General features: G+C 49.0%; 1 protein-coding gene across 28 annotated transcripts in view; it reads right to left on the bottom strand.

Moving 5' to 3' along the window:
• The window catches only part of RAD18 (RAD18 E3 ubiquitin protein ligase), a 103,506-nt gene that overhangs the window by 54,309 nt on the left and 24,093 nt on the right, over nt 1-25,104 (bottom strand). For all 28 annotated transcript variants that reach the window (XR_016215101.1, XR_011379675.2, XR_011379674.2 and 25 more), the window contains 3 exons: nt 21,903-22,087; nt 11,514-11,590; nt 9,351-9,411 (listed from right to left, as the gene is read on the bottom strand). Coding sequence is in view for 25 of the 28 variants with exons in the window: in XM_089306740.1 (XP_089162866.1) it covers nt 9,351-9,411; nt 11,514-11,590; nt 21,903-22,087 (323 nt within the window). In the remaining 3 variants the exon portion in view is untranslated. The remainder of the gene's footprint in view (nt 1-9,350; nt 9,412-11,513; nt 11,591-21,902; nt 22,088-25,104) is intronic.

Raw genomic sequence — 25,104 nt, 5'->3', positions numbered from 1 at the left:
TAGTACAAGACATTAAGGACAGAGGTCCTATGTGGGAAGCAAGTGCACAGTGACTCCTGTTGTTGATTTAACAACTGACACTCTTATTTATGATGTCAGTGATCACCTGAGGCTCTTGTCATGAGCTGTTAAGGCTATGGAAGCCTCTTGAGTCCACAAACTCCAACCTTATTTAGACAGGGCCATAATCAAAGTGGAAGTTCTCTCCTCCCTTCAGAGAAAGGTACCTCCTTCTTTGATGACCCCTTCTTTCCACCGGGATCTCACTCACAGAGATCTTTCATGTAGGTCATTTTTGCCACAGTATCTTGTCTTTCCATGCCTGAAAAATGCTCTCATGGGCTTTTTAGTCAGATCTGAATGCCTTAAGGGCTGATTCTGAGGCCAGAGTGCTGTTTAGGGCACCTGCTATTCTATGAGTCTGCTGTGTATCCTGCGTCCTGTGTTGGATCGTTCTCTCCTTTTCAATTCTAATTTAATTAAACTTATTTGATTAAATTCTAATTTAATTCTAAGCAGACACTTAGTCTTATTTATGTGATCCCTTTGATGTTTAATCCTTCTTTATGATCAGTTATGAACTTAAATTGATCACTTTAACTAGTAAGATGGCATTGGTACCTGTCAATCTAATGGGATTTGGAGTCCCATGGCAAGTTTTTAGCTTTACCCTTAGGGGTAAGTCTGAGGGAGCGTGCTGAACTATACATCTCCTCCCTCTCTTATTTTCACTCTTATTTTTAACAGGAGTAAATTTTCAGTTGGATTTAAATACCTAAGAATAATTCCGTGTTAATTAAAGAGTTCAACCAACAGTATTAAACAGAAAAAGAAAATACTGAAAAAGAATAAAATAGTAAGTTGTTCCTCAACAGTCAGGACAAGGGCTGATCAAGTCATTGCTTCTCATAGTGTCAGTTTCACTTCTACAGGTTTCCTTCTAGGTACTCAGTTAGTTGACACAGATCAGGGAGAACATATGATATTTGTCACTTTGGGAATGGCTTATTTCACTCAGCATGATGTTTTCCAGATTCCTCCATTTTGACAACCTATTCTCAATCAATGGAAAACACTCCGTATTTTCTCAATAAATATGATGATAGTTCTATATTTGTATGAGGTTAGCTTAATCAAATTAGGAAAATTCTAGTATACATATAGTTTGTACAGGTGTTCAACTTGTCCAATGCTAACTCTCTACTCAGAAGACCATAATCTGGTCCCTAAACTGATGCAGGAACTATCCTTACGCTGCACTGTATTTTGTCCTGGAGCACACCAAGTTTGCTGGAATCTACTAAATCATGTCAAAAATTGCTGAGACAGATTATCAAGACAAAGATAAGACAAGCCAAAAGCTGGAAGAAAATATCAAAAGTCATAGCTGATTTAGAAAAGATTATTATGCAAGGTATACAAAAAAATTTTAAACTCAGCAATATGAAAATGCTTTAAAAGTGAGCAAAAGACCTAGACACCTCATCAAAGACGATACAGAGATGACAAGTATATACAAGGCCTCTCAGCATTATGTCAGTAGGGAACTGAAGCTACAGCAGTGAGATACTAGTGCACACCTACAAGGGTGCTTCACCAAGTTCACAGAAAATGGAACTGAAAGTCTACTTTGGTGCAAGAAATGCTTACAAACCATGCACACAAGTGGTCTTCAGAAAGTTCATGAAAAGAATGCATGGTATGAAAAAGCAGGCCTGGATCTCAGAATCATCTGCAGAAAGACAGACTTGTATTTTAGCGCCCTTTCCCTGGACTTACTGCAGCGCCGTGTGTGAGAACGGTGAGGATTCCAGCAGCGATAGCTCCAAACGCTGAGGATGGGAGCAGCAGGAAGTCTTGCCTGCTGCGGCCAGGAGTGCAAAATGGTGCAGCCACTTTGGAAGACAGCTTAGCAGTGCCTCACAAAAACTAAGTACACTGCTTTTTTAAAAAAGATTTATTTCTTTACTTGAAAGTCAGAGCTACACACAGAGAGAGAAGGAGCGGCAGAGAGAGGGGCCGTCCACCTGCTGGTCCCCTCCCAGTTGGCCGCCACGGCCGCGGATGCTCACAGATGACAGCACAGGGACTGCCCAGGTGCAGAAGACTGAGAGCGGCCCAGCTGCCCATGTGCAGACAAGGAGAGCACAGGAACCCTGTACTTTGCACTCAATTTTGCTGTGAAGCTAAAACTGCCCTAAAAATTAAATACATAAAGTCTACTGCATTTTTTAAAAAACTACAGAAGATTAGACAGAGCATCCTTTAGTCTGAGCAGAGGTCAGCAAATAATCCATGGAACAAATCCAACCCATGACCTATTCACATGGTTTTTCCACTTAGAATGGCTTTGGCATTTAAAAATTATTGCTAAAACAAATTAGCAGACAAGATGTGGCCGACAGCCGGCGTGGCCTGCAAACCTGACTCGTGCATCACCAAAGGCGAGTTAGCCCTGCTGTTCAGGCAGCACCCTTCTGAGGACGCGGCCCAAGGCCCCACGTGTGCATTATCAGAGCTGCCCACTCCGGCTGGGGCAATTCAAGCCATGCCTTGCGCTGTGCACACTCCAGACACCGTCCTGCCCGACCCTGCCCCTCATCCCACCCTTCCCTGCCCTCACGTGCAGACTGCAAGGCAGGCAAAGGCTCGCCTGGGCTCCAGGAAGAGGCCTCCTCTCCCTGCGGTCTCCCTGTCCTGCAGCTCCAGCATACCCTGGCCTCCAAAACACTGTGATTTCTGACTCTCAGCTCAGGGGTCCCACCAGGTTGTTCTGGAGCGCTCCACCACACACCTGAACACTACGGCTGGAGCAGCCCGGCTCACTCCTTGTGCCACCTCGAGCATCACCAAGCTCCAGCCAAGAGGAAGTGTTCCAAAGAGACTTAGGGGCGGCTGGAGACGGCCATGTGGCACACACTACAAGACTGGGTTCCAGGAGCCAAACAGAGCTCTGGTGCTCGCTGCACAGCGAAAATCCAGAAGCCCAGGGAACTTACTAGATGGATCTAAACACTCAATTTTGACTTACATGGTAAGTTCTAGCATGAACTTAGAGGTTACACAGTAACTCTAGTTAAACCCAGCAACCCAGGCCCATAACCCACCGGCTGCACAGTGAAAACCCAGAAGCCCAAGGATGGCAGACACATCTGCCACAACTTCTCTAAGTCAGGCTACGCAGTAAGCACTGGTAAAACACTGGTTAAATCTGAAACCCGGAAGTCAGGCTACGCGACCAGAGAGGCCCGACTCACTGCCTCACTTCTCTTTTCTCTTCCAGAAGGGAAGTTACTACTCTTCCGCAGGACTCTCCACTGTGATGTACGGTTTGATCCCCAGACCTTATAAAAGGGATGACTGACCTTTTTCTGTAATAATGCCTGGCCATAAAACAGAGGACAGAATAGCAAAGCTGAAAAATGAGACATTAAACTTTGGAACAATTTTACAGCTACATTTGTTTTTCTGTGTGCATGGTAAGTGGGCAGAACTCCCCTCTTAAACCAAACTGAGGGGGAGATAGGAAGTTGTACTGATGACCTCAAAATATACACTGACAGGTCACCACATTTGATCATACCTGAAAAGTCACAGTTTTCATGGGCATTGTCTTAACTCACAGGAAAAAACTAAGTGTCAGAATCTGCCCATGACCATAGCTTTCTAGGACGTTTCTATGACTGATGACATTAAAAAGAATCTCCAAAAATTAGGGACGGGACTGAGCACCCGCTGACTACATGACAGAGGCTGCCTCCATGGTCTGCGTTAGCAGAGACCAGGGGAGAGGAGAGAGCTGAGGAGAGGGAGCAGTGTAAGGACAGGTGGAAGCCAATCAAGAGCTGCTTTACATGAAGATCTGCCATCAAGAGACCCAACAAGGCCGTGCACCACCAATGGCACCTGTTTTCGATATGAGGAGCCACGGCTTTGGGCAAGCAGCTGTCGTGACAGAAGCCAGCTTCTATCACCTCTGCCAAGAGCAAGGCCACTGGAAACAGAACTGCCCTGGGGCCAGGACTTCTAGTTCAGAACCACAGACCCTGCTGGCCTCAAGCTAAAAGCCCCTAGCTCTGCCCAGCTTCCAGCTCTAACCACTGCTACTGAGGAGATGGCCTAGGGTCGGTGAAAACGTAAATTGCCACTTAGAGACACTGCCTGTTCTGTTCAGACCAGCTCTCCTCCCAGTCCAGCCACATCATGGGAGTCAACAGGGTGCCTTCCTTAAGGAAGTGCACACCTCCCTGGTCTGGGCCTCACACATACCTGGCCAGGCCTTAAAGCTTATCCTGATATTATTAAGCCTAAAAAGCCCCTCCTGTCAGTTCCTATTTGCCACTAAATGGGTTAAAGAACAGGACTTAGAGCAACAGCTAACTTAGATAGTCCTGCACCTATCTGGACCCTCACAGAGGACTTAAAGGACCTATCTTGAGGGGCACGTGAAATAATCTGGAGTGTAGATGGTGGGTTAGTCTGTTTCCCTCCCCAACCTGAGACTCCGGTCTGTGCACTAACACCCTTAACTTCCTCGCAGAATGCAGCTACCAGGTACCCGGGAGAAAGCGCAGCTCGCCCTCCAGAAAGTTAATGATTCCACCCTCTCCTAACCCTTGTGGAGGGAGGAGCAGCCCCAGAGAAGACACAGACCGTGCAGCAAGTTCCTGCCTCTGCAACCTTAGGCAGTCCCTGCGTTTCCCTCATAGATCACGAACTCCTAGACACAGGGACAGGGTCAAGTTCCCCTCCTCCCGGGGAAAACCAAACAAGTGAACAATGAACAGCCTCTGTCCACTGAAAGGCTGCCCCGACTAGGGCTCTCACAACAGGACTGCTACACCCAGTCCTCCAACACAGGCAGGCTCTGGACCTGCTAACTGCTGCCCACGAAAGTGTCTGCTCCAAAAATGTGTTGACATTTTTAATGTCTTAAACAAGGCCAGACAACTCAGGACCAGGTGAGGCAAGGCTGAACTATCTGGCCTAGCATCTGCTCGTGAGAATGCTGGTCACCGCCTCTCCTTGGCACACGGCATCCACAGCCTTTCTGCCCTCTGCAGACTCCTGCCTCTGAAAGACAAGCCGTCCGGCTCCGGGTGCTTCTGAGACAGGGCTTGCAGCCCACCCATCAGACAGCACGACAGTCCTCGCGACCAAGCAGCACAGTAGTTCCCAAGGCACCCTCCAACACCAGGGGACAGACACCAAGAGAAGAACACCCCATCCAGCTCTCTGCCCATGGCAGCTCTGAAGAAACTACAGAAGCTGGGTGGCCATGCATTTTACCCCAGGGATTATGGGTGTTCTCTCCACGGGGTAACGCTAGGTAGGAAGCTAGAGATGGGCCCATGTGGTGTGAGAGGGCTGAGAGGAACGCCCCTGCGGATGCTCACTGGACGCAGCCCAGCGTCTACACTGCCAAGTCCTGCCCAGACCCTGACAACTCCCCAGGTGCTCTCAGCCCCTCCCCAAGGGAAGCTCCCCAGGAGATCCTGTGACCTCAGCACCAAATGGGATACCATGGAGCCGTAAAACCTTCACAGCCTTCCTCCAAGGCGGGTACCCTAGGGGAAGCACTTCTGCCCCAGCACCAGGTGGGCCTCCCGGCCTGACAGCACTGAGTATAAACCCTGGGGAGGAATTTTTCCTAATTTACACTCAGCAAAGCCTCTATCCTGGAGGAGGAGGAAGAGGAGGAGAAGGAGAAACCTGGACCCCCTTTCCCTTAAAAATCCCAGTCTGGACAAAGACCCTGCGCTCAGCACTCAGCTCTCTGCTGAGTGTCCAGCCTGGCCTGCCACGTGCATCTCTCCATTTAACCATGTAACCTTGTTTTCCCCATTTGAAGCAACTGAGCACTCTCTCTATCCCTTCCATTCGACAGATGCCCTATCCCCAAAAACCCGGCTACTTTGCTCTCTGTCTCACACCTGAATTCTTTCTTGAGTGAAGACAAGAAGCCCACACTAACAAACCACTTACTGGAACGCATGCATCCGTATGAGAGTGTCTGGGACCTAGTCCCACCTCCCCTAGGAACGAGCTTCCTGCTAATGCGCATCCTGGTTCGTCCTGGGGTTCCTGGATCCCGGCTTTGGCTCAGCAGGACCCAGCCCTGGCTGTTGCGGGCATCTGGGAGAGTGAATCAGCAGATGGAGGCAATCCTTCTCTCTGTCTCTCATTCTCTCTCCCTCCCCTCTCCCCTTCTTCTCCCATTCTAATTAATTAATTAAAGAGTAACATGTGCAAATCCTGCCCAAATACATATATGCAATAGACAAGAGTGATTTTTCTGCCTTCCTGTTATCCTATCACCTTATTTTAGAAAATGACAGAGTAGAAATGAGTAGAAGAAAACTCTGCAAGCCGGCAGACAAGGCAGCTGCCGTCTCAGCTACTACATTTCTTCCTGAAAGAAAAGTGAGATGCAGGAGCTTGTTTGAGCTCTACTGCTTCCAGGCCTGACAGACTCTAACACAAACCTCAGTGACTCTCCAGCCTCATCTGCTCACTCACTGGCTCCAACACACTCTGAGGGGCAGCCACTGTGGCAGTGGGCTAAACCTGCAGGGGGCGCGGCTGCATCCCATACCAGAGTGCCGGTCTGAGTCCTAGCTGCTCTGCTCACAATCAACGTTCCCACTAATGCCCCCTGGAAGATAGCACATGATGGCTCAAGTGCTTGGGCCTCTGTCACCCACATGTGAGAGCGAGATGGACTTCCAGGCTCCTAGCGTCAGCTTGGACCACACCTGGCTACTGTAGGCATCTGGAGAGTGAACCCATGGGTGGAAGACTCCTTTCCTTTCTCTCTCTCTCTCTCTCTCTCCCTCCCTTCCTCCCTCCCTCCCTCTGTCTGTCTCTGTGCCAAGCAGATACATGAAAATAAACACTTTTTTTTTTGACAGGCAGAGTTAGCCACCACTAGCCTTCGTAGGACCAGGTTTTGCTGTTGCTTAAACTGACTTATATGGGCCTAGATAGCAGGAGAGGAGTTTAGGAAAGATCCTGGGTGAGCCGGCCGTGGTGGCCATGTAGGGTGTGAACCAACGGAAGGAGGACCTTTTTCTATGTCTCCCTCTTGCACTGTCTAACTGCCTGTCAAAAAAAAAAAAAAAAAAAAAAAAAAAAAGAATGTTTATTTCCATGTATCTGCTTGGCACAGAGAGGGAGGGAGGGAGGGAGGGAGGGAGGGAGAAAGGAAAGGAGTCTTCCACCCATGGGTTCACTCTCCACTGTCTCCTCTACGGAAATTTCGGTTTCACAAGGGAAGAGGATTCTGCTAAACACTCAGAGGGGATGACTTTGGTGTCCCCGAATGTGCAAGGTGCTGTCTTGGGCCCCAGCACCTCGGGCCTCTACGGCGGCCTCCAGGTGAAACGCTGTCATTAGCGAGCTCTCATGCAATGCGACTGATGGTTCCCATCAGGGAAGCGGGGACACAGAGACGCGGAAGACGTCACCTGCAAGCCAGAGAGAGGCTGGGCTGATCCTCGGAAGGAAGCAACCTGCCGACGCCGGGGGCGAAGCCTCCGGGCTCAGGTGTGAGAGAGCAGCCTGCAGTGCTGTCAGCGGCTGGTCCCAGCACACGGGCAGCAGCTGACGTATAACTAGAAACAAGAGCCCAGCTGCACACGTGACCACCAGCAGTGCCACGTTATCAAAAGCGCCAGCTGGCTTTACTCTCCCTTGCCTTCTCACCTACCGCTTTCTGATCACCAGGGGGACTTGGGGAGAGTGGGCTTTGTGTGTGTCCTGTCTATCCTGCGTCCCCAGCACCTACCACGGTGTCTGGCCCTTACCTAAGCACTCAAAACCCTTGCTCTGAGAGACCAAACGCAACAGTGCGCCGAGAAGTACAAGACGGTGACCCGGCCGCCTCCGCAGCTGCTCGTTCCACATCTGTGGATTCAGCCAACCACAGAGGGACGCGCAGGGAACGCTGCACCTGCACTGCCAGGTGACAGGGCGAGCCGCTCCCGTCAGTGCCCCACGACAGGTGCCGAGCCAGGGGCAGCACTCCCATCAGACCTCGTGCTGCAGGGACCTAGACGACGCACGGCTACAGGAGAGCGTGCGCAGGTCCTGTGCATGCACCACACACTGCATCCCACGGATTCGGGTGTCTACAGAGGCCCTGGACGCTGGCAACCCCTGGACGCCCTGGGGAGGGAAACGCGGCCTCCCCGGGAGCTCACAGGGGAGCCCCAGTGAAGCTGATGAAGAGCTGGCAGCCGGTGGGGCCCGGAGGCGGGGCTCTTCAAAGGACAGGGCGGGAGGGAGCAGCTGCCACGCAGGGAGGAGGAGGAAGAGAAGAAGGCCAGCCGGAGACCCCGAGCCCGGAGGGGACTGAGAGGCTCTGATAGGCAGGAAGGCCGAGAGGCCTGGGGGCACGTGAGCCTGTGCACTGAGGGTGAGAGGCGAGCGTGACTGGTCAGACACGGAGAAGCAGCAGTGCCTGGCATCAGGAGCTGCTAAGAAGGCAGAGATCCACAGAAACTAACGGGGAACTGAACACGGGGCGCGGGAAAGCAGGAAGTCCAGCACACAAACGGCGGCCACTCAGCACCAACAGTGCGGGAAGGCTCAGTCCACAGCCCCGGAGCACACCTGGCTCGTGTCCCTGCCCAGCAAGGCACAGGCCATCTGCAGCTACTGCACGTGCACTTCACTCCCTCCCCAAAACACACCACCACCAAGCCCACCCTTCAAATATAAACACGGGAAAAAGAAGGCATTCTCTTAGCACAATAAAAACATATCATGAGCGTGAACAGTCATTCAACAAACAGTCTGTCAGGCACTTAAATTTAAATTTAAACTAAAACCAACCAACCAACCAGGCAAACAAAAAAGGAACAGCTACCTAAGTGACAAAACAGCCCTAAGTTAGCCCTGTGGAAGATGTAGACACAGGCTATTTAAGGAAAAAGAAACAATCAAGTTGGGAGGTTGGTAACAAAAATGGTGGGAACCATTTTTGGCAGAAATTTGCAAGCTCTAGAGGTGCTCAAAGCCCGTGCAGAAGTCCTGTTACTGAGCGGCCTGAGGACAGGGCAGAATCAGAATGTTTCCATTTTTACCTTCTCCGCACAGAGAGACGTTAAGAGCAACTAATTAATATTTGCAAAGTGCTCAGGGATAAGCTCAAAGCAGAGTGTCGGTCATAAATCAAAAGCAGACACATAAAGCAGAAAAAAGTCACCGAGTAAACACTCAACTAAAAGTCTACTGATAATATTAAAAATTTCAGTATCAAATGTTAATATAAAATATTATTTTTTTAAAAATCACTTAAAAATAGCAACTCAAGTTCTTTGCAAAAAAGAAAATATTATATAACTTACGATATTTACTGTGAATTTCATCTATTTCCTCTTCCGTCTGGTCCTTTGTAAAAACCATTACCTAAAGTAATAAAGAAAAATTTTACTAAGAATTTCCCCCAAAATAACCAAAATGGAAATTTACACTACAAGCCTCAAAATCTGAAATGTGGGCATTTGTAACAGAGAAAAAGGATTTCTTCACTGTGTGATACAAAGACCTAAACGGGAACTGCTGCACAATTTCCATGAGTATCATGAACAGCAGGCATTTTACTCAACATTCCTTTTTCAGATTTATTTTATTTATCTGAAAGAGAGTTACAGAGAGAGAGAGAATCTTCCATCCACTAGTTCACTCCTTAATCCGAACAACTGGGGCTGGCCCAGGCTGAAGACAGGAGTGGAACTCGATCCAGGCCTCCCTCCTGGGTGGCAGGGGAACAAGGACTTGGGCCATCTCTCACTGTTTCCCGAGCACAGCGCAGGGAGCGGATGGGAAGCGGAGCAGCAGGACTGTTGGGACCAGTGCTGCAACACCAGCCCCACTGCTCTCTCATCAGCAGAAAAGGCCAACACTGACTCCATAACAACAGATGAACCATTAATAAAAGGACCAATTAACTCTCCTACTCTCAGGACTCAACGGGCACAGTGGATACGAGGGGATGACAACCCCGAGCAGGTCTTCATCGCCCAGGCAGGCCCTGCCTGCCCACCCAGACTTCTCCAGATACACCGGAAAGGTCACACACAGAACATACACGGTACGAGACTACTGTACCAAACTAGTCCCACTGCACCTCACACTTCAAAGATCAGAACGAGCACTGGCATTGTGGCACAGAGAGCCAAGCCGCCGCTCAGATGCCAGAATCCTGTACTGCTGGGCCAGTTCTGTCCTGGCCCTGGCCCAGCCCCAGCTGTGGCAGCCATTTGGGGAGGGAACCAGTGGATAGAAGATATCTCTGTCTCTGTCTCTCTCTCCATCTGCTTCTTCCTCTCTCTCTGCCACTCGTTCAAAAAAATAAATCTTTTTTTGGTGGGTTTATTTATTTATTTATTTATTTAAAAGTCAGAGTAACAGAGAGGCAGAGGTAGAGAGAGACAGAGAGAGAAAGGTCTTCCATCTGCTGGTTCACTCCCACAATAGCCACAATGGCCAGAGCTGGGCTGATCGGAAACCAGGAGCCAGGAGCTTCTTCTGGGTCTCCCACACAGGTACAGGGGCCCAAGGACTTGGGCCTTCTTCTACTGCTTTCCCAGGCCATCGCAGAGAGCTGGATCGGAAGTAGAGCAGCTGGGACTCAAACCAGTGCCCATATGGGAAGCCAGAACTGCAGGCGGTGGCTTAACTTGGTATGCCACAGTGCCAGCCTCATTATATATATATATACTTTTTTTTTTAGCAAATCTTAAAGAAAAAATATATACTCAAAGGATTCATTACAGTTCCCTTCCAAGGACAATAGTAAAGTCAATGTAAATTTCATTTCTTACTGCTACCTGGTTATAAACTTACTTCCCTAAGATATTGCTTTCCTCACAAACACCAATGGTCTAGGACAAAAGAAGTCTAGTTGGGAGAGTTCCAGACACCTCCCCCAGTGCCGTGGGACACCAGGACGACCCTCGGCTTTGGCATCTTTTCCTCAAGCACTGAGCCATCAAGTTAAAGCAAGCCAACAGTGAAACTGTTTAAGTCTCTGACTCCTTCCAAACCTCAACGGAATACTCAGTCCTCACAAACTCTTCCAAATATCTCCGTAAATATAGCCATGGAAAAGCAGAATGCCAGGGCTAAAGACAATGTCACAGAGTTCAGTCCCTGAGTCTGACAAACGAATCCTAGGCCACAGAGGTCACTGAGCAGCTTAGCAAACGCACCGCCAGGACCCCTCGCAGAGCCACCTGACACATGGCACAGGCGTCTGCTACAGGCCCCCAGCTCATGAGCAAAGGCCACCGTGGGCTGCATTTTGTGCCAGCACACTGCTAAACACAATCAAATGTTGTGCTAAAGATCAGCTGCAAGCAAATCACAATAAACTAAGTAAAAATGTGTTCCAGTACATCTCCCAGGGATCAGACATAGTAACAGCTGCTTGCTGTAATTTTACTAGGGTATTCAATTTTTTCCCTTTCATTTCTACCCAGATATTGAAAAAACAGCCATCAACATACACTTTCGTTGAGTTTACTAGCTTCAAAACGCATTCTGGTCTTCTCCATATTTTCAAGTTCTTGAACTATTTCTGCAGCTGTTGAAATAAGAACACAAAATCTCTGTTAATCGCATGGTTTTGATCGCTGTACTATAACCATGTAAGTGTTCACATTAGCAGTGTGAGTGAAGTGTGTGAAGATGAGTGGTGGTATATCTGAACTCCCTGTCCTACTGTTTCAGTTTTTCTGAAAATCTAGTATTATTTAAAAATACAAGATTAAAAAAAATAAGAACATGCAGTTACAACACTGAGCTCTCACTCGTACACACAGTTCAAAATACAGCGATGGGCCGGCGCTGTGGCACAGTAGGTTAATCATCTGCCTGTGGCACCTGCATCCCTTACGGGTGTCGGTTCTCATCCTGGCTGCTCCTCTTCTGATCCAGCTCTCTGCTATGGCCTGGGAAAGCAGTGGGAGATGGCCCAAGCGCTTGGGCCCCTGCATCCACGTGGGAGACCCAGAAGAAGCTCCTGGCTCCCGGCTTTGGATCGGCCCAGATTTGATCAATGTAGCTAACTGGAGAGTGAACCAGCGGATGCAAGACCTTTCTCTCTGTCTCTCCCTCTGTCTGTAACTCTACCTCTCAAATAAATAAAAGAAAAAATCTTAAAAAATGCAACGAGAAAAGTCGGATAGTTTTGCCTTCTCCTTTGGAGATCTAGGTATAAACAGCCATCTCAATGGAATGTGAAAACTGATTCGCTCCTTTGAGTTCGGCTCTTTGGGATGTCTGCGCAAACTCCAATAAACTCAGTGCGGGACATCCAGCTGTTCCTCAGGGATGGAGCGAGGACTGCAAACACAGAGGCAACACCTCGCCTTCAGAGCCTCCATCTGCAGGTACAGGAACCAAGCAACGTCAGGGATTTCTGGAATGTACTGTGTCACGGATTGATTGCCTTCGAATGCAGACACCACAGAAGCAATCCATCAAGCCTACAGTACATATGGTTAGAATATGAATCCATGATCCCTCACACTCATGTGCACATGAGAAGATACTGAGTGTGCAGCGTGCTTCAAAACACGCATGGGAGAAGAGGTCTAAGTGGTCAAACAGCATGAGGATGGTTGGAGAGCCGGCACACAGGAGAAATCAGTAGATACCCTTTTTACTACTTCTATATATGTCTTAAATGATCCCCATTCCTTTAAAATATCCACAGACTTTAAGAATGCAAATGCCTCAATTTCAAGTTGATGTTTTGCAAGCATGGAGAGCTCCTGAATCCTGTAACACTGGGGAGGACAAGGCCGACAGTGTGCTGTGAGCAGGATCGGCCAGCAGCTCCTGGCCCTCCACACTGACTCACCACCCAACAACAGGAAAGGGAGCCTGTGAGAGCCATAACACAAGCATCATCTGAGGCATCAATACCTCTTCTAAGGTGTTAAGAACGACTGGCAAGAGCACTGGATACAATTTAGGAGCTTAAATCTTCTTCAAGGAGACTTTTGATTCTGTTTAGGGCACAGAGAACTGGAAATGGTGTCACCTGGCACTTCACAACAAGAAAAACAAAAGCTGGAGACTCTATAAAAACCACAATTTTTCTTGAATCTCTGAGCTACAAGTGAAAGGGCAACCAACTCGCATGAAGCCCAAGGACAGACAAGTGCCTAAGAGTAGAGCGGGGTCAAGAGCATGGGCAGAGCGAAGACCCCACTAAGCTTCTGATGGACAGGGAAAGGCCAAGAGTGAGCTACCAGGGGTATGACGGGCCTGCAGGCTGACAGGAGGAGCCTCCCACAACTGGCAGGCTGTTCCCTGCAGACGTCAAGGGGTACTCACAAAAGTCCCCCCTCCCTCTGTGTCTCAGGAAATCAGGACCGTATCACAGCCTGGGCAAGAACGGCCCCCACACCACGAGAGACGTAGGCTCAGGCAGTCTCTAGCCCCAGAATCACAGAAGCAAGAGTTCGCTGGGAACTGCCAACAAACTTGTCCCCAGGCACAGGTGAGGTGCACAGGGTGGCCAGCAACCCTGCCGGTGGGGGAGGGTGGGCTCGCCGAGAGCCTCAGCCCTAAGGCCCAGGGTGAGGCTGAGAACTTGGAACGAAACACGGTCCCAACCATAGAGCAAGACGTTCAAGTGACAAGTGACAGCAGGCTACTGCTGGGAAAGAAATGAACCTGACAGACCCTGTCCACACAGCTCACAGAGAAACCTTCAGTTATGAGTGACAGGGTTTCCATTAAAAAAAGAATCTGGTAATTCAGCCACCAACCCAAGCACAGGGGGACGCTCCGGAAAGTGGCAAGGACAGCGACAACACCACACCAGGCCTGGAGCGACCCAACCCACCAAGACCTCACCCGCACACTGCTTAGCTCGGGACCCGGATGCCTGTCTGTGGCTTGAGGCCACGACTTGCACTGAAGGAGCGGGGAGACAACAGCAGGATCACAGAGATCCTGGCGTCAGGACCACGAGGTGTGCAGTTGGAAGGAACTCCCGCAGGATGCTGAGGCGCCTCGTGGGAAAGGAAACAGCTGCGTGGACAGGCATCTCAGCGGGAGAAACTCCTCCAGAAACAATCAAACACGAAGGCCAGGTCTTCAAAACCACACTGACACGGAGCAGGGTAGGTGGCCACGTGAGATACTCCCACACTGAGCCGAGCTGGCTCCCTGCCAACGTGTCTGTCAGGCAGCAGTGATGGCCTGGGTCCCTGCCGCCCACGTGAAGACCCAGACTGGGAGAGCTCTGGACTGCAGACCGCAGCCTGGCCTGCCCCGGGACGTCGCTGCGCATTCAGGGAATGAATTAGCAGATTCTCCTTCTCTATCACTCTTTCAAATAATAATTTCTTTTTTAAAGCAGTAACAGAGATAACTTGTCTCAGCTACAGAAAGAACTGATGAGCCTGCAACGGGACTGAAACACAGGAGACCAGGGGCAGTAGGGAGAGCCATCTCAGAGCTACGAGACAGAATCAAAAGGTACAACAACAAATGAAGAAATATGCACGTGAAGAAACAGTGGGAGTTAGTGGCCAAAATTTCTCAAATATAGTAAGATATCGGGGCCGGTGCTGTGGCTCAGCGGGTTAACGCCCTGGCCTGAAGCGCCGGCATCCCATATGGGCGCTGGTTAAAGTCCCGGCTGCTCCACTTCTGATCCATCTCTCTGCTGTGGCCTGGGAAAGCAGTAGAAGATGGCCCAAGTGTTTGGGCCCCTGCACCCATGTGGGAGACCCGGGAGAAGCTCCTGGCTCCTGGCTCTGGATCGGCACAGCTCCAGCCATTGTGACCATTTGGGGAGTGAACCAGCAGATGTAAGATCTCTGTGTGTGTGTGTGTGTGTGTGTGTGTGTGCCTCTCTCTGTCTATAACTTTACCTGTCAAATAAACAAAACTTTAAAAAACTATAATAAAACTACAATGTAAGAAATTAAAATATAAAAAATAAAAAACCTGCACACAAACAAGACAACATCATCAAGCTAAACAGAGAAAAAAGGTGTATCATGTACAGAAGCATCAAGAGCCACATCACACTTCTAGGCAGACACTATTACAGCCAGAAGACAACAGAGTGAATATTAAAGCACTGATTTTTTAAAAAAGATTTATTTATTTGAAAGACAAAGCTACAGAAAGAGGACGAGAGAGAAAGAAAGGTCCTCCATCCACTGATTAACTCCCCAAATGGCCACAATGGCTAGAGCTGAGCCGATGTGAAACCAGGAGACAGGAGCTTCTCCCAGGTCTCCTATATGGGTACAGGGGCCCAAGCATTTGGACCATCTTCCACTGCTTTCTCAGGCCATGGTACAGAGCTGGATCAGAAGAGGAACAGGACCGGTGACGCGGCTCACTCAGCTAATCCTCAGCCTATAGCACCGGCACCCTGGGTTCTAGTCCCGGTCGGGGTGCCGGATTCTGTCCCGGTTGCCTCTCTTCCAGGCCAGCTCTCTGCTGTGGCCAGGGAGTGCAGTGGAGGATGGCCCAGGTGCTTGGGCCCTGCACCCCATGGGAGACCAGGAGGAAGCACCTGGCTCCTGGCTTCGGATCAGCACAGCTCCGGCCGTGGCAGCCATTTGGTGGTGGGGTGAACCAACGGAAGGAAGACCTTTCTCTCTCTCTCTCTCTCTCTCACTGTCTTACTCTATCTGTCATATGAAAAAAAATTAGGTATACTCTAGAAACAAAAGAAAACAAAGCTGCTCCTATGTGCAGCATGTAAATCACAGCGGCTGTTCCACTACAAAATCCCTTTTCAGTAGTTCCAGTGTCACAGTGAGCCTAGTCAGTAGTTCCAATGTCACAGTGAGCCCAGTCAGTAGTTCCAATGTCACAGTGAGCCTAGTCAGTAGTTCCAGTGTCACAGTGAGCCTAGTCAGTAGTTCCAGTGTCACAGTGAGCCTAGTCAGTAGTTCCAATGTCACAGTGAGCCCAGTCAGTAGTTCCAATGTCACAGTGAGCCTAGTGATTGTTGATAATTACAGAGTAGAAGTAAACAGAAAGAACAAGAACTGGAAACAAAGTAAAACAAGTAAACCCAACTGTATCAACAAGTAACACAGCCCCCTGCAGACAGACACTCAGAACACAGTGGCAGCCTGCACACTGCAGTCCAGGGCACAGGGAGCGACAGCCAGAGGCTGGGTAGAGAGAAGTGAGACACGTGCCGAATTCCTCAGGTCTGCTGTGCAGTGCGCAGCAGTGTGGATGGAACAATCCTGAAACTTCCCGTCAGGTTACAGGATGGAACCAATCAGTCAGCGTGTTGGTCCTGTCCGGAGGCAGGATTCTTCCCGTAGGGAAAAGGAAATGCACACAGAAGAGATACAGGCCAAGAACCCTGGGGTTGACTGAAAGTAGAGATACTGGCGTGTCCTCACAACCTCTAACCTGCTCAGTGTGAGCACTCCACATGTGCTCAGAGCATACGTGCAGGCACGCACATGCACACACGTATCTCTGTGCCCACGTATGCCCCAAGTTCCACCTGCTGAAGCAGCCCAGACACAAAGATATCCAGTAGCCACGAGCGTGGTTGGAAGCTCTATCCTGGCTTCACCTTCAAAAAGAACCGGAGTACCTCAGACAAATGGCCGCCTGCCAGGCTGGGACACAGAAGGCCAGGATGAGCCTGCGGTCTTCTGTCAAGCCAGAGAGGAATGGTAACAGAAACAACGGGGGCACGTCACGAGGGCCAGGCACCGCACACACAGCCATGAGACGCTCTCATTGGCAAATCTTCAAAAGTACACACACTGTGGTAACGAGTCATAAACCTGTGAACCCACACCACCAAGAAACAGAGACAGGAAAGACGGCAGAAAGGGGGCCGTCCTTTCAGAACCAAGCCAAGCAGCACCGGCAAACGAGCGCTGGACTGGGGAAACTACACTTCACGGGACGGCGGGAAAGATGAGTCCAGGCAAAATCACCAAACGACACTCACTAAACGAGTGAGACTCTTTTTTTTTTTTTTTTTTTAAGATTTATTTTATTTATTTGAAAGGCAGAGCTACAGAGAGAGGTAGAGACAGAGAGAAAGGTCTTCCATCTGCTGGTTCACTACCCAAATCAGCAACAGCTAGAGCTGCGCCGATCCAAAGCCAGGAGCTTCTTCCCAGTCTCCCATGTGAGCACAGGGGCCCAAGGACCTGGGCCATCCTCCACTGCTTTCCCAGGCCATAGCAGAGAGCTGGATCGGAAGTAGAGCAGCCGGGACTTGAACCAGCATCCAGATGGGATGCCAGCACTTCAGACCAGGGCTTTAAAGCGCTGCACCACAGCGCCAGCCCCACGGGTGAGATTTTAATGGGGGTACAAACTAGCTACAGAGTATTAAAAGGGTCAATCCACAGACCCCTGCACCCACATGGGAGGCCTGCAAGAAGCTCCTGGTTTCTCCTGGCTCAGCTCCAGCCGTTGCGGCCATTTGGGGAGTGAACCAGTAGATGGAAGATCTCTCTGTCTCTCCCTCTGTTACTCTGCCTCTCAGAAAAATAAATAAATCTTAAAAAAAAAAAAAAGACAGAAAGAAAGAAAGAAAAGAAAGGGGTACACAGAGGCCAGCTGCCTGCACGGGGCGCTCTGAGGACAAAATGGCACTGACACTCACACAGCACCTTCAGGGAGGCAGCACTGAGCAGTCAGGAGGGAGCACCAAGACAGGCAGAACGAGAAACAGTCTACTGTAGACCACACGCAGACCACACACGCACACAGAGACACACATCACACATGCAATGACACACACCACACACATACCATACACACATGCAGAGATGCACTGATACATACCACACACACTCCACACACCTGCACACACACAGAGACGCACATCACACATGCATTGACACAGACCACACACACTCCACACATATGCACAGAGACGCACATCACACATGCACTGACACACACCACACACACACCACACACACGCACAGACACACATCACACATGCACTGACACACCACAAACACACACACTACACACACATGCACTGACACATACCACACACACTCCACACACATGCACAGACACACATCACACATGCACTGACACAGACCACACACACACCACACACATGCAGAGACGCACATCACACATGCACTGACACATACCACTAACATGCACCACACACACTCCACACACATGCACTGACACACACCACACACACACACTCCACACACATGCACACAGAGACGCACATCACACATTCACTGACATATACCACTAAGACACACCACACACACACTCCACACATGAACACAGAGACACACATCACACATGCACTGACACACACCAAAAACACACACCACATACACACTCCACACACATGCAGAGACACACATCACACATGCACTGACATACACCAAACACACACCACACACATTCATACCTACAAAGAGAAACAGACACACATGACACATGCACTGATACATAACACAAACACACCACACACATTCACACCTAAATATATGCACCCACAGAGAAACACACACACATATCACATATGCACTGATAGACCACACACACCAAAAATGTTCGTACCTACATATATGCACACACACAAACACTGAGACACATATCACACATGCACTGACATACACACACCACAGAGACACACACACAAATACACACACACAGACACATACATACACCACACACACACATACACACACAGATTTTTTTTTTTTAATTTATTTATTTATTTAAGGCCGGCGCTGCGGCTCAGTAGGCTAATCCTCCGCCTTGCGGCGCCGGCACACCGGGTTCTAGTCCCAGTCAGGGTGCCGGATTCTGTCCCGGTTGCCCCTCTTCCAGGCCAGCTCTCTGCTGTGGCCAGGGAGAGCAGTGGAGGATGGCCCAAGTCCTTGCGTCCTGCACCCTATGGGAGACCAGGAGAAGCACCTGGCTCCTGCCTTCGGATCAGGGCGGTGTGCCAGCCGCAGCGCGCTGGCCACGGCGGCCATTGGAGGGTGAACCAACGGCAAAGGAAGATCTTTCTTTCTTTCTCTCTCACTGTCCACTCTGCCTGTCAAAAAATTAAAAATTAAAAAATCAAAAAAAAAAAAAGATGTATTTATCTATTTGAAAGAGTTACACAGAGGCAGAGAGAGAGAAAGAGAGAGGTCTTTCATTTGCTGGTTCACTCCCCAGATGGCACAAAGGCCAGAGTTGTACCAATCTGAAGCCAGGAGCCAAGGAGCTTTAGCCTGGTCTCTCACACAGGTGCAGGGGCCCAAGCAGTCAGGCCCTCTTCTACTGCTCTCCCAGGCCACAGCAGAGAGCTGGATCGGAAGTGGAGCAGCTGGGACTTGAAACAGTGCCCATATGAGAAGCCAGCACCACAGATGGTTGGCTTTACCTGCTACGCCACAACACTAGCCCCAAAATGTGTTCTTTTAAAAGTCCAATGTTATAAGACAAAGAAAGGCTGAGGAGTTGTTCCAGATTGAAAAGATCATATAACTAAGCTGCACTATGTGATCCAAAACTGGACCATGTACTAGCAGGGAAAAAAAACCCAGAGAGGTCATTCCTGGGTACCCTGACAAAACTGGCAGACGACAAAGTACGTGAAGTATTCCGACAAAGCTGAACGTGCAGGAGGGGCCACCTGCCCTGCGCCGACAGAAGAGAGCATCTTGTTCAGAGGTGAAGTGATGAGGTCAGCACTGTTCTCAGACAGCTTCAAAGCTGCAGGCGCATCTGTGGACACACACTCTCTCAGACAGAGAGGGGGAAAGCCACTCACAAGGCCAAGGGGCAAAATGCCAGGACATGAACCTTGGAAAGGGGGCATTCTGCACTCCTTGGGATAGCTCTGCAGCCTTATTGTAAGTGTGAAATTATTTCCAAACAAATCTTTTAAAAAGAATGCAGAATTAAGACTTTTTAGATAAATAATTTCTCAACAGCACATCTATCCCACAAGAAACACTGCATGAAGATTTGCAGGGGCATGAAGGCGGCACAGGAGAGAAAACAGCACCCGTACAGAGAAATGAGTACTGAAAACGGACGGTCGCTACAGGGGTCCACAGCGACTTTCCTTCCAATGTTTTATTTTCTTAAAAAGAGAACTGACAGTTTATAGCAGAAACATTACATAAAATTACCTGAGACTACGTGCATAACATATGTATGAAACATAAATTTTGTGTTCAGACTCGGATCCCATGTCTAAGATACCATTTAATGTACATGCAAATATTCCTAAATGTGAAAAAAAATTCAAAATACAAAACACTTCTGGTCTGAAGCATTTCAGATAAGCGAAAACTAAATAATTTTATGCAGCCTATAAGAAACAAAGAAAGAAACTAAACAAACAAAAAAAATCATTGTTTATGGATGTAGGTAAAATGGTACTTGGAGGAAAATTCATAGTTTTGAATATTTATATTAGGAGAAGAATCTAAAAGTAATTATCTCAAATTCCTCCATAAGTTAGAAAAAGAAGACCAAATTAAATCTAGAGTAAATAAGAAGAAGGAAATAATAGAAGACTGGAATTCAATAAAACAAAAAACACGTCATTAGTTGCAAAAAAATTAAAACTATCATGAGACATCACGTCACCCCCCAGAAGAGCTAAAATTACAGAAGACTGAAAATACCAGTGCTGGCAAAAACGTGGGGCAAGTGGACTCTCACACAATGCAAACAGTACCATTCTTTGACTATCAGTTTTACAGTTTCTTAAGCGTCTGAAGCACACACTTACCTGGGACCTAGCAACCCCATTCCCAGGCATTTATTTAAGAAAAATGAAAACTTACAGCTACAGAAAGACCTTTGAATTCACTCCCAAAGTTAATGTGCTGGAAACCGAACCTCCAACCTAACAGTGTTGCGGGGGGAGAGGTCTAAGAAGTCACAAGGTCACAAGGGTGTGCCTCCATGGGTCACTGCCACTTCCGCAGGACTGCGTAAATGACCCAGAGTGGCTCTGCTACGGGAGCTGACTGAGGCCCTCTGTTGCTCTTCAGCCTACTGCGACTCGCAGCACAGCACGAAGGCCACAGCCAGCTCCAACACGTGACCTTGGACTGCCCAGCCTCCAGAATCGTGAGCCAAGTACACCTGACTACCAATCACCCAGCCCATGGAACAGATGCCGCAACATAAAGCTCACTAAGTCACCCACAACACTTTACTACTACAGCCAAAAATGAGGCAGAGTGCAGCTGTCCATCAGCAGGTGAGTGGGAGGCAGAGAAAAAGGGCAGCTGAGTAGGACATTGTGACACCAACTGAACAACTGTCCACACACCAGCTGCCTTCACAGAGCTAGGACGGTCAGTGACAGACCACAGAGCCTGGCTTCAGTGCTCTAAGACAAGACGTGCTGAAGCAGGCAGGCAGCCAGGCTGGTCCCCCCTTCCATGCTGAGCACAGCGCCTAGACCTCCGCCTCGGGGAGGGACAGGGAGAGGAAGCTTAGGCACTTCACAAGCATTCTATCCTGGCTTCCTCTCAAACACCTGATGAAGTAGGTAACACTGTAACTCTCTCTGGCTGAGAAGAGAGGCACTGGCAATACCAGCACCTTGCCCACAGTCACCACCCATAACAGTAACAGCTGGAATGTCACCCAGGCTCCCGAGATCCATGCTCACAACCACGCTGTCTCTACAACAACCCTTAGGAAAGTGGCAAGGGGTGCCTCTGAGAGGGGAGCGTGGGTCCTGGGAGACAGGCTGAGGAAGGCTGGCTTATGATAAACCCTCCAGGTACCTTGAGAAGGAACACATTTGCACGTCCTACCTACTATCAAACTGTGTTAGAATTGTTTTAGTATGGTTCTATAATCTCCGAGGACACAAAATTGCCTCATCCAGAGGATAAGCAAAACTCACTGTCGCAGGATCTTACCTGATTTAGGGTGCAAAGCATCACACTGGGCATTGTACATGTGAACAAATTCTTGGTGTCTTTTAATAAGCTGTTGTTTGCTTCCTTGAGTAGACAATCCATGCTGTTTCAGCTTTTTCTTCAAGTCACGATCGGAGAGCAAGTTGTACACAGTTTTAGGCAGTGGCTTCCTTTTGTGGACAGAACTGAAAAGGGAAAAGCACAGCTCTGAGTATCGCTGCGCAGTATCGAGTGCTTTCATGAAGAACAGTGATCTGCCTTCTGCTCGACACCTGGTGACTGGAGGACAGGAGAAGCCCTGCCAAGAGGAGAGGGAAGAAGGAGTGCATATGCAGACGAAGTGGACACGTCTGACACGACACGCGAGAGGCTGGCAGCCGTCCAGACAGAGGGTCCCAGTGTCCAGGCCGAACAATGCGAAAGGGGACGGCTCACACGGAAGGCCTGTGGCTCAAAGCCAGAGCTCCACCTAGCAGCACCCTCACACAGTCCGACCTCTGCACCGGGTTAGAGCCTGCTGTTTCTTCAAGTTGCCACGGTTCTCAGGCAAAATCCCTGGACGAACCCATCTACTTCCCACAACAGATCACAAACGCTGCTGAAAGTGCAGCTATGGATTTAAAGACAGCTCATCTCACAGAGCCTGTGCAGAAACGGCCCCTCAAACTCAAGGTGATACGAAATCAAAAGCATGAAGTCAGGGAAGATAAGACTTGTTAGGACGTGCGTGCCACCCAACCCGTCACCAGCTACGAAAAGGATGCCAGCGAGGTGACGAGCAGAGAACGGTGGCATCATCCTCAAAGGACACAACTGAATCAACAGCAAAAAATACAACAGAGTTTTGTTGACTTCAACTGCAGTTATTTACATTGGTAAATGTTTAAGACATTTCAAGAAGTAGATTAGCAAAATCACCACCTGGCTTTTCATTTTATTTACATACTTTTAATACACAGATAAGCACCAAACTATAATTTTAAACAAAAAGCTATATCAAATTTCTTCCATCTATGCTCTCTCTCAAAAAAAAAAAAAAACAATCTTAATAAATATTGTTCCTCAGAATGGCCTAGAATTCAGGCCCTCTAAAAGTTTCAGTGACTCGAGAAAAGCCATCAAGCGGCGCTCCAGCAGCACCTTGCCCGCTTCACGGGATCAGAGCAGGGTGCCCTCGTGCACAGCCCGGCTCCCCTCTGTGGCGACGAGGCTCTCAAGAAAGAAGTATCACACTGTCACTACAGCGCCACAGCTTCAAAACGAGAACATCAAAGTTGCAGGTGAAAATTAACAGAAACTTGGAAGCAACAGGTCTGTCTGAAAATCAAGACTTTACAAAGGATTTGGACAGCACCAGTTCACAGAGGGCTGGGCTTCCCAAACCTGCCAGCGCCTCAAGGCCATCCGGAGAATGCGTCTAGAGCACAGATGCCCAGGCCCTTCTCCATGGCCATCTACCAACTACAAATCAGGTCCCAAGCACAGACCGGAAATCAATATTTTCCACAGGGTTCCTCAGGGTTAACCCGAGGCCACCAGTCCAAAGGTCCCACCTAGACAAATACCACAGCTGATCACCAGCCACCCGCCTCTTACCAGCAGTGCCATTCCCAGACTAACCTAGTTCCTTTAACCTAACAAAGTCTAAAAGCCAGAAGTAACTGCTTGACTGTAAAAAGGGCTGTAAAACCTCAACAGATTATATTTTTCTGAAAATTGTTCTTCTTATAATGAGAGCCCATTGAATTCTACAAGACTAATAAAATCACAAAATAAAATCACAGTAGGCATCACTGGCTGAATAACTTTGCAGGTGTTTACACAGCACATGGAAGGACAATTCATTAGTTCTGGATCTGACTCATTTATTTTTACAAAGGAGACAAGATTAAACTTACCACCGTGAAATTCTACAGAACCGAACTATTTCCTGGCATTTACGACGGAAAACTCTGCAGAGATGAAACATTTCTATCAAGAATTTAAAGACCTGAAGCCTGCCAAATGCTTCCCCAGACAGAAAAATGACCGGTCTTCCATTCACGATTTGGTCAAACTGTGAAACGCACGCAAGGGCCTCAGAATCCGAAGGCACCAAAGGGGCTGCGCCCGCAGTCGACCCTGGGAGGGTTTATGCAGAATGAAGCTGTCACCCAGATCCAGGAGACAGCCTGGCAGGGTGTTGTGGCAAAGTGAACACCTGGCAGGTGCTCCTCATGTGAGGGAACCCCAGAACCAGCACACGACTCAACGTTCCCCCACAGTGCCTCTGAACACCGCTGTCACAGATTACAGCCAGCCAGACAGAAAGTCAGGATCCAGCAAATCTAGGCATGCCCGCGTTAAACAAACCCAGCGGTTACTTTTCAAGCAGGACTTCTCCGAGCCTCCCGTGCACTAACAGGGCGACCGGCACGCTGTGTGTCCAAGTCACACTCAGGAGCAACCGGCAGGGCTGCAGTGTTCTTTGTATTTATTATTTCTTTATTTTAATTATTTACTTGAGAGGTAGAGTTACAGACAGTGAGAGGCAGAGACAGAGAGAAAGCTCTTCCAACCGCTGATTCACTCTCCAAATGGCCACAACGGCTTGAGCTGGGCCAATCCAAAGCCAGGAGCCAGGGGCTGCCTTCAGGTCCCCCACATGGATGCAGGGGCCCAAATACTTGGGCCATCCTCCACTGCTTTCCCAGGCCTTAGCAGAGACCTGGATCGGAAGAGGAGCAGCCAGGACTGGAACCAGCGCCCACATGGGATGCCGGCACTGCCGGCGGAGACTTTAGCCCACTACACCACAGCACCAGCCCCTGGACTGCACTGTTCACTCTTGGACACTGACAAATCATGGACAAGGCTGTCTTTGAGCTGAACATATCTGCAGAAACATGACAGATGTATCCAGAAAAAGCAATTCTTTATTCTTGAGAAAGAAAATACTCAGCTTCCATACTCCCAACTCATTCTATAGGAACAAACACCCTCAAAGAGAAAGGCAGCCTGCAGACTTCCCACGACGTATGGGAAACAACCTGTGGGACCATCCAGCTTAACTTATCTCAAGTCTCTCCTAACTAAGCCATCTAAAACCTTTATTCTCTCCTACACACTGCCCACTAGGTGGGAGCATTGTGCGTACGCAGCTGCCCAGGGTCCATTCTCAAGCACGTCCCCAACCAGGAGCTAACACAGTAAGCTGTGCTGT

Source organism: Oryctolagus cuniculus, chromosome 10, assembly GCF_051225735.1.
Source record: "Oryctolagus cuniculus isolate XC-2025 breed Fujian yellow rabbit chromosome 10, ASM5122573v1, whole genome shotgun sequence".
Classification (NCBI taxonomy): Eukaryota; Metazoa; Chordata; class Mammalia; order Lagomorpha; family Leporidae; genus Oryctolagus; species Oryctolagus cuniculus.
The sequence above is the reverse complement of the archived record's forward strand: the minus strand, read 5'-3'. Positions and strand labels throughout refer to the sequence as shown.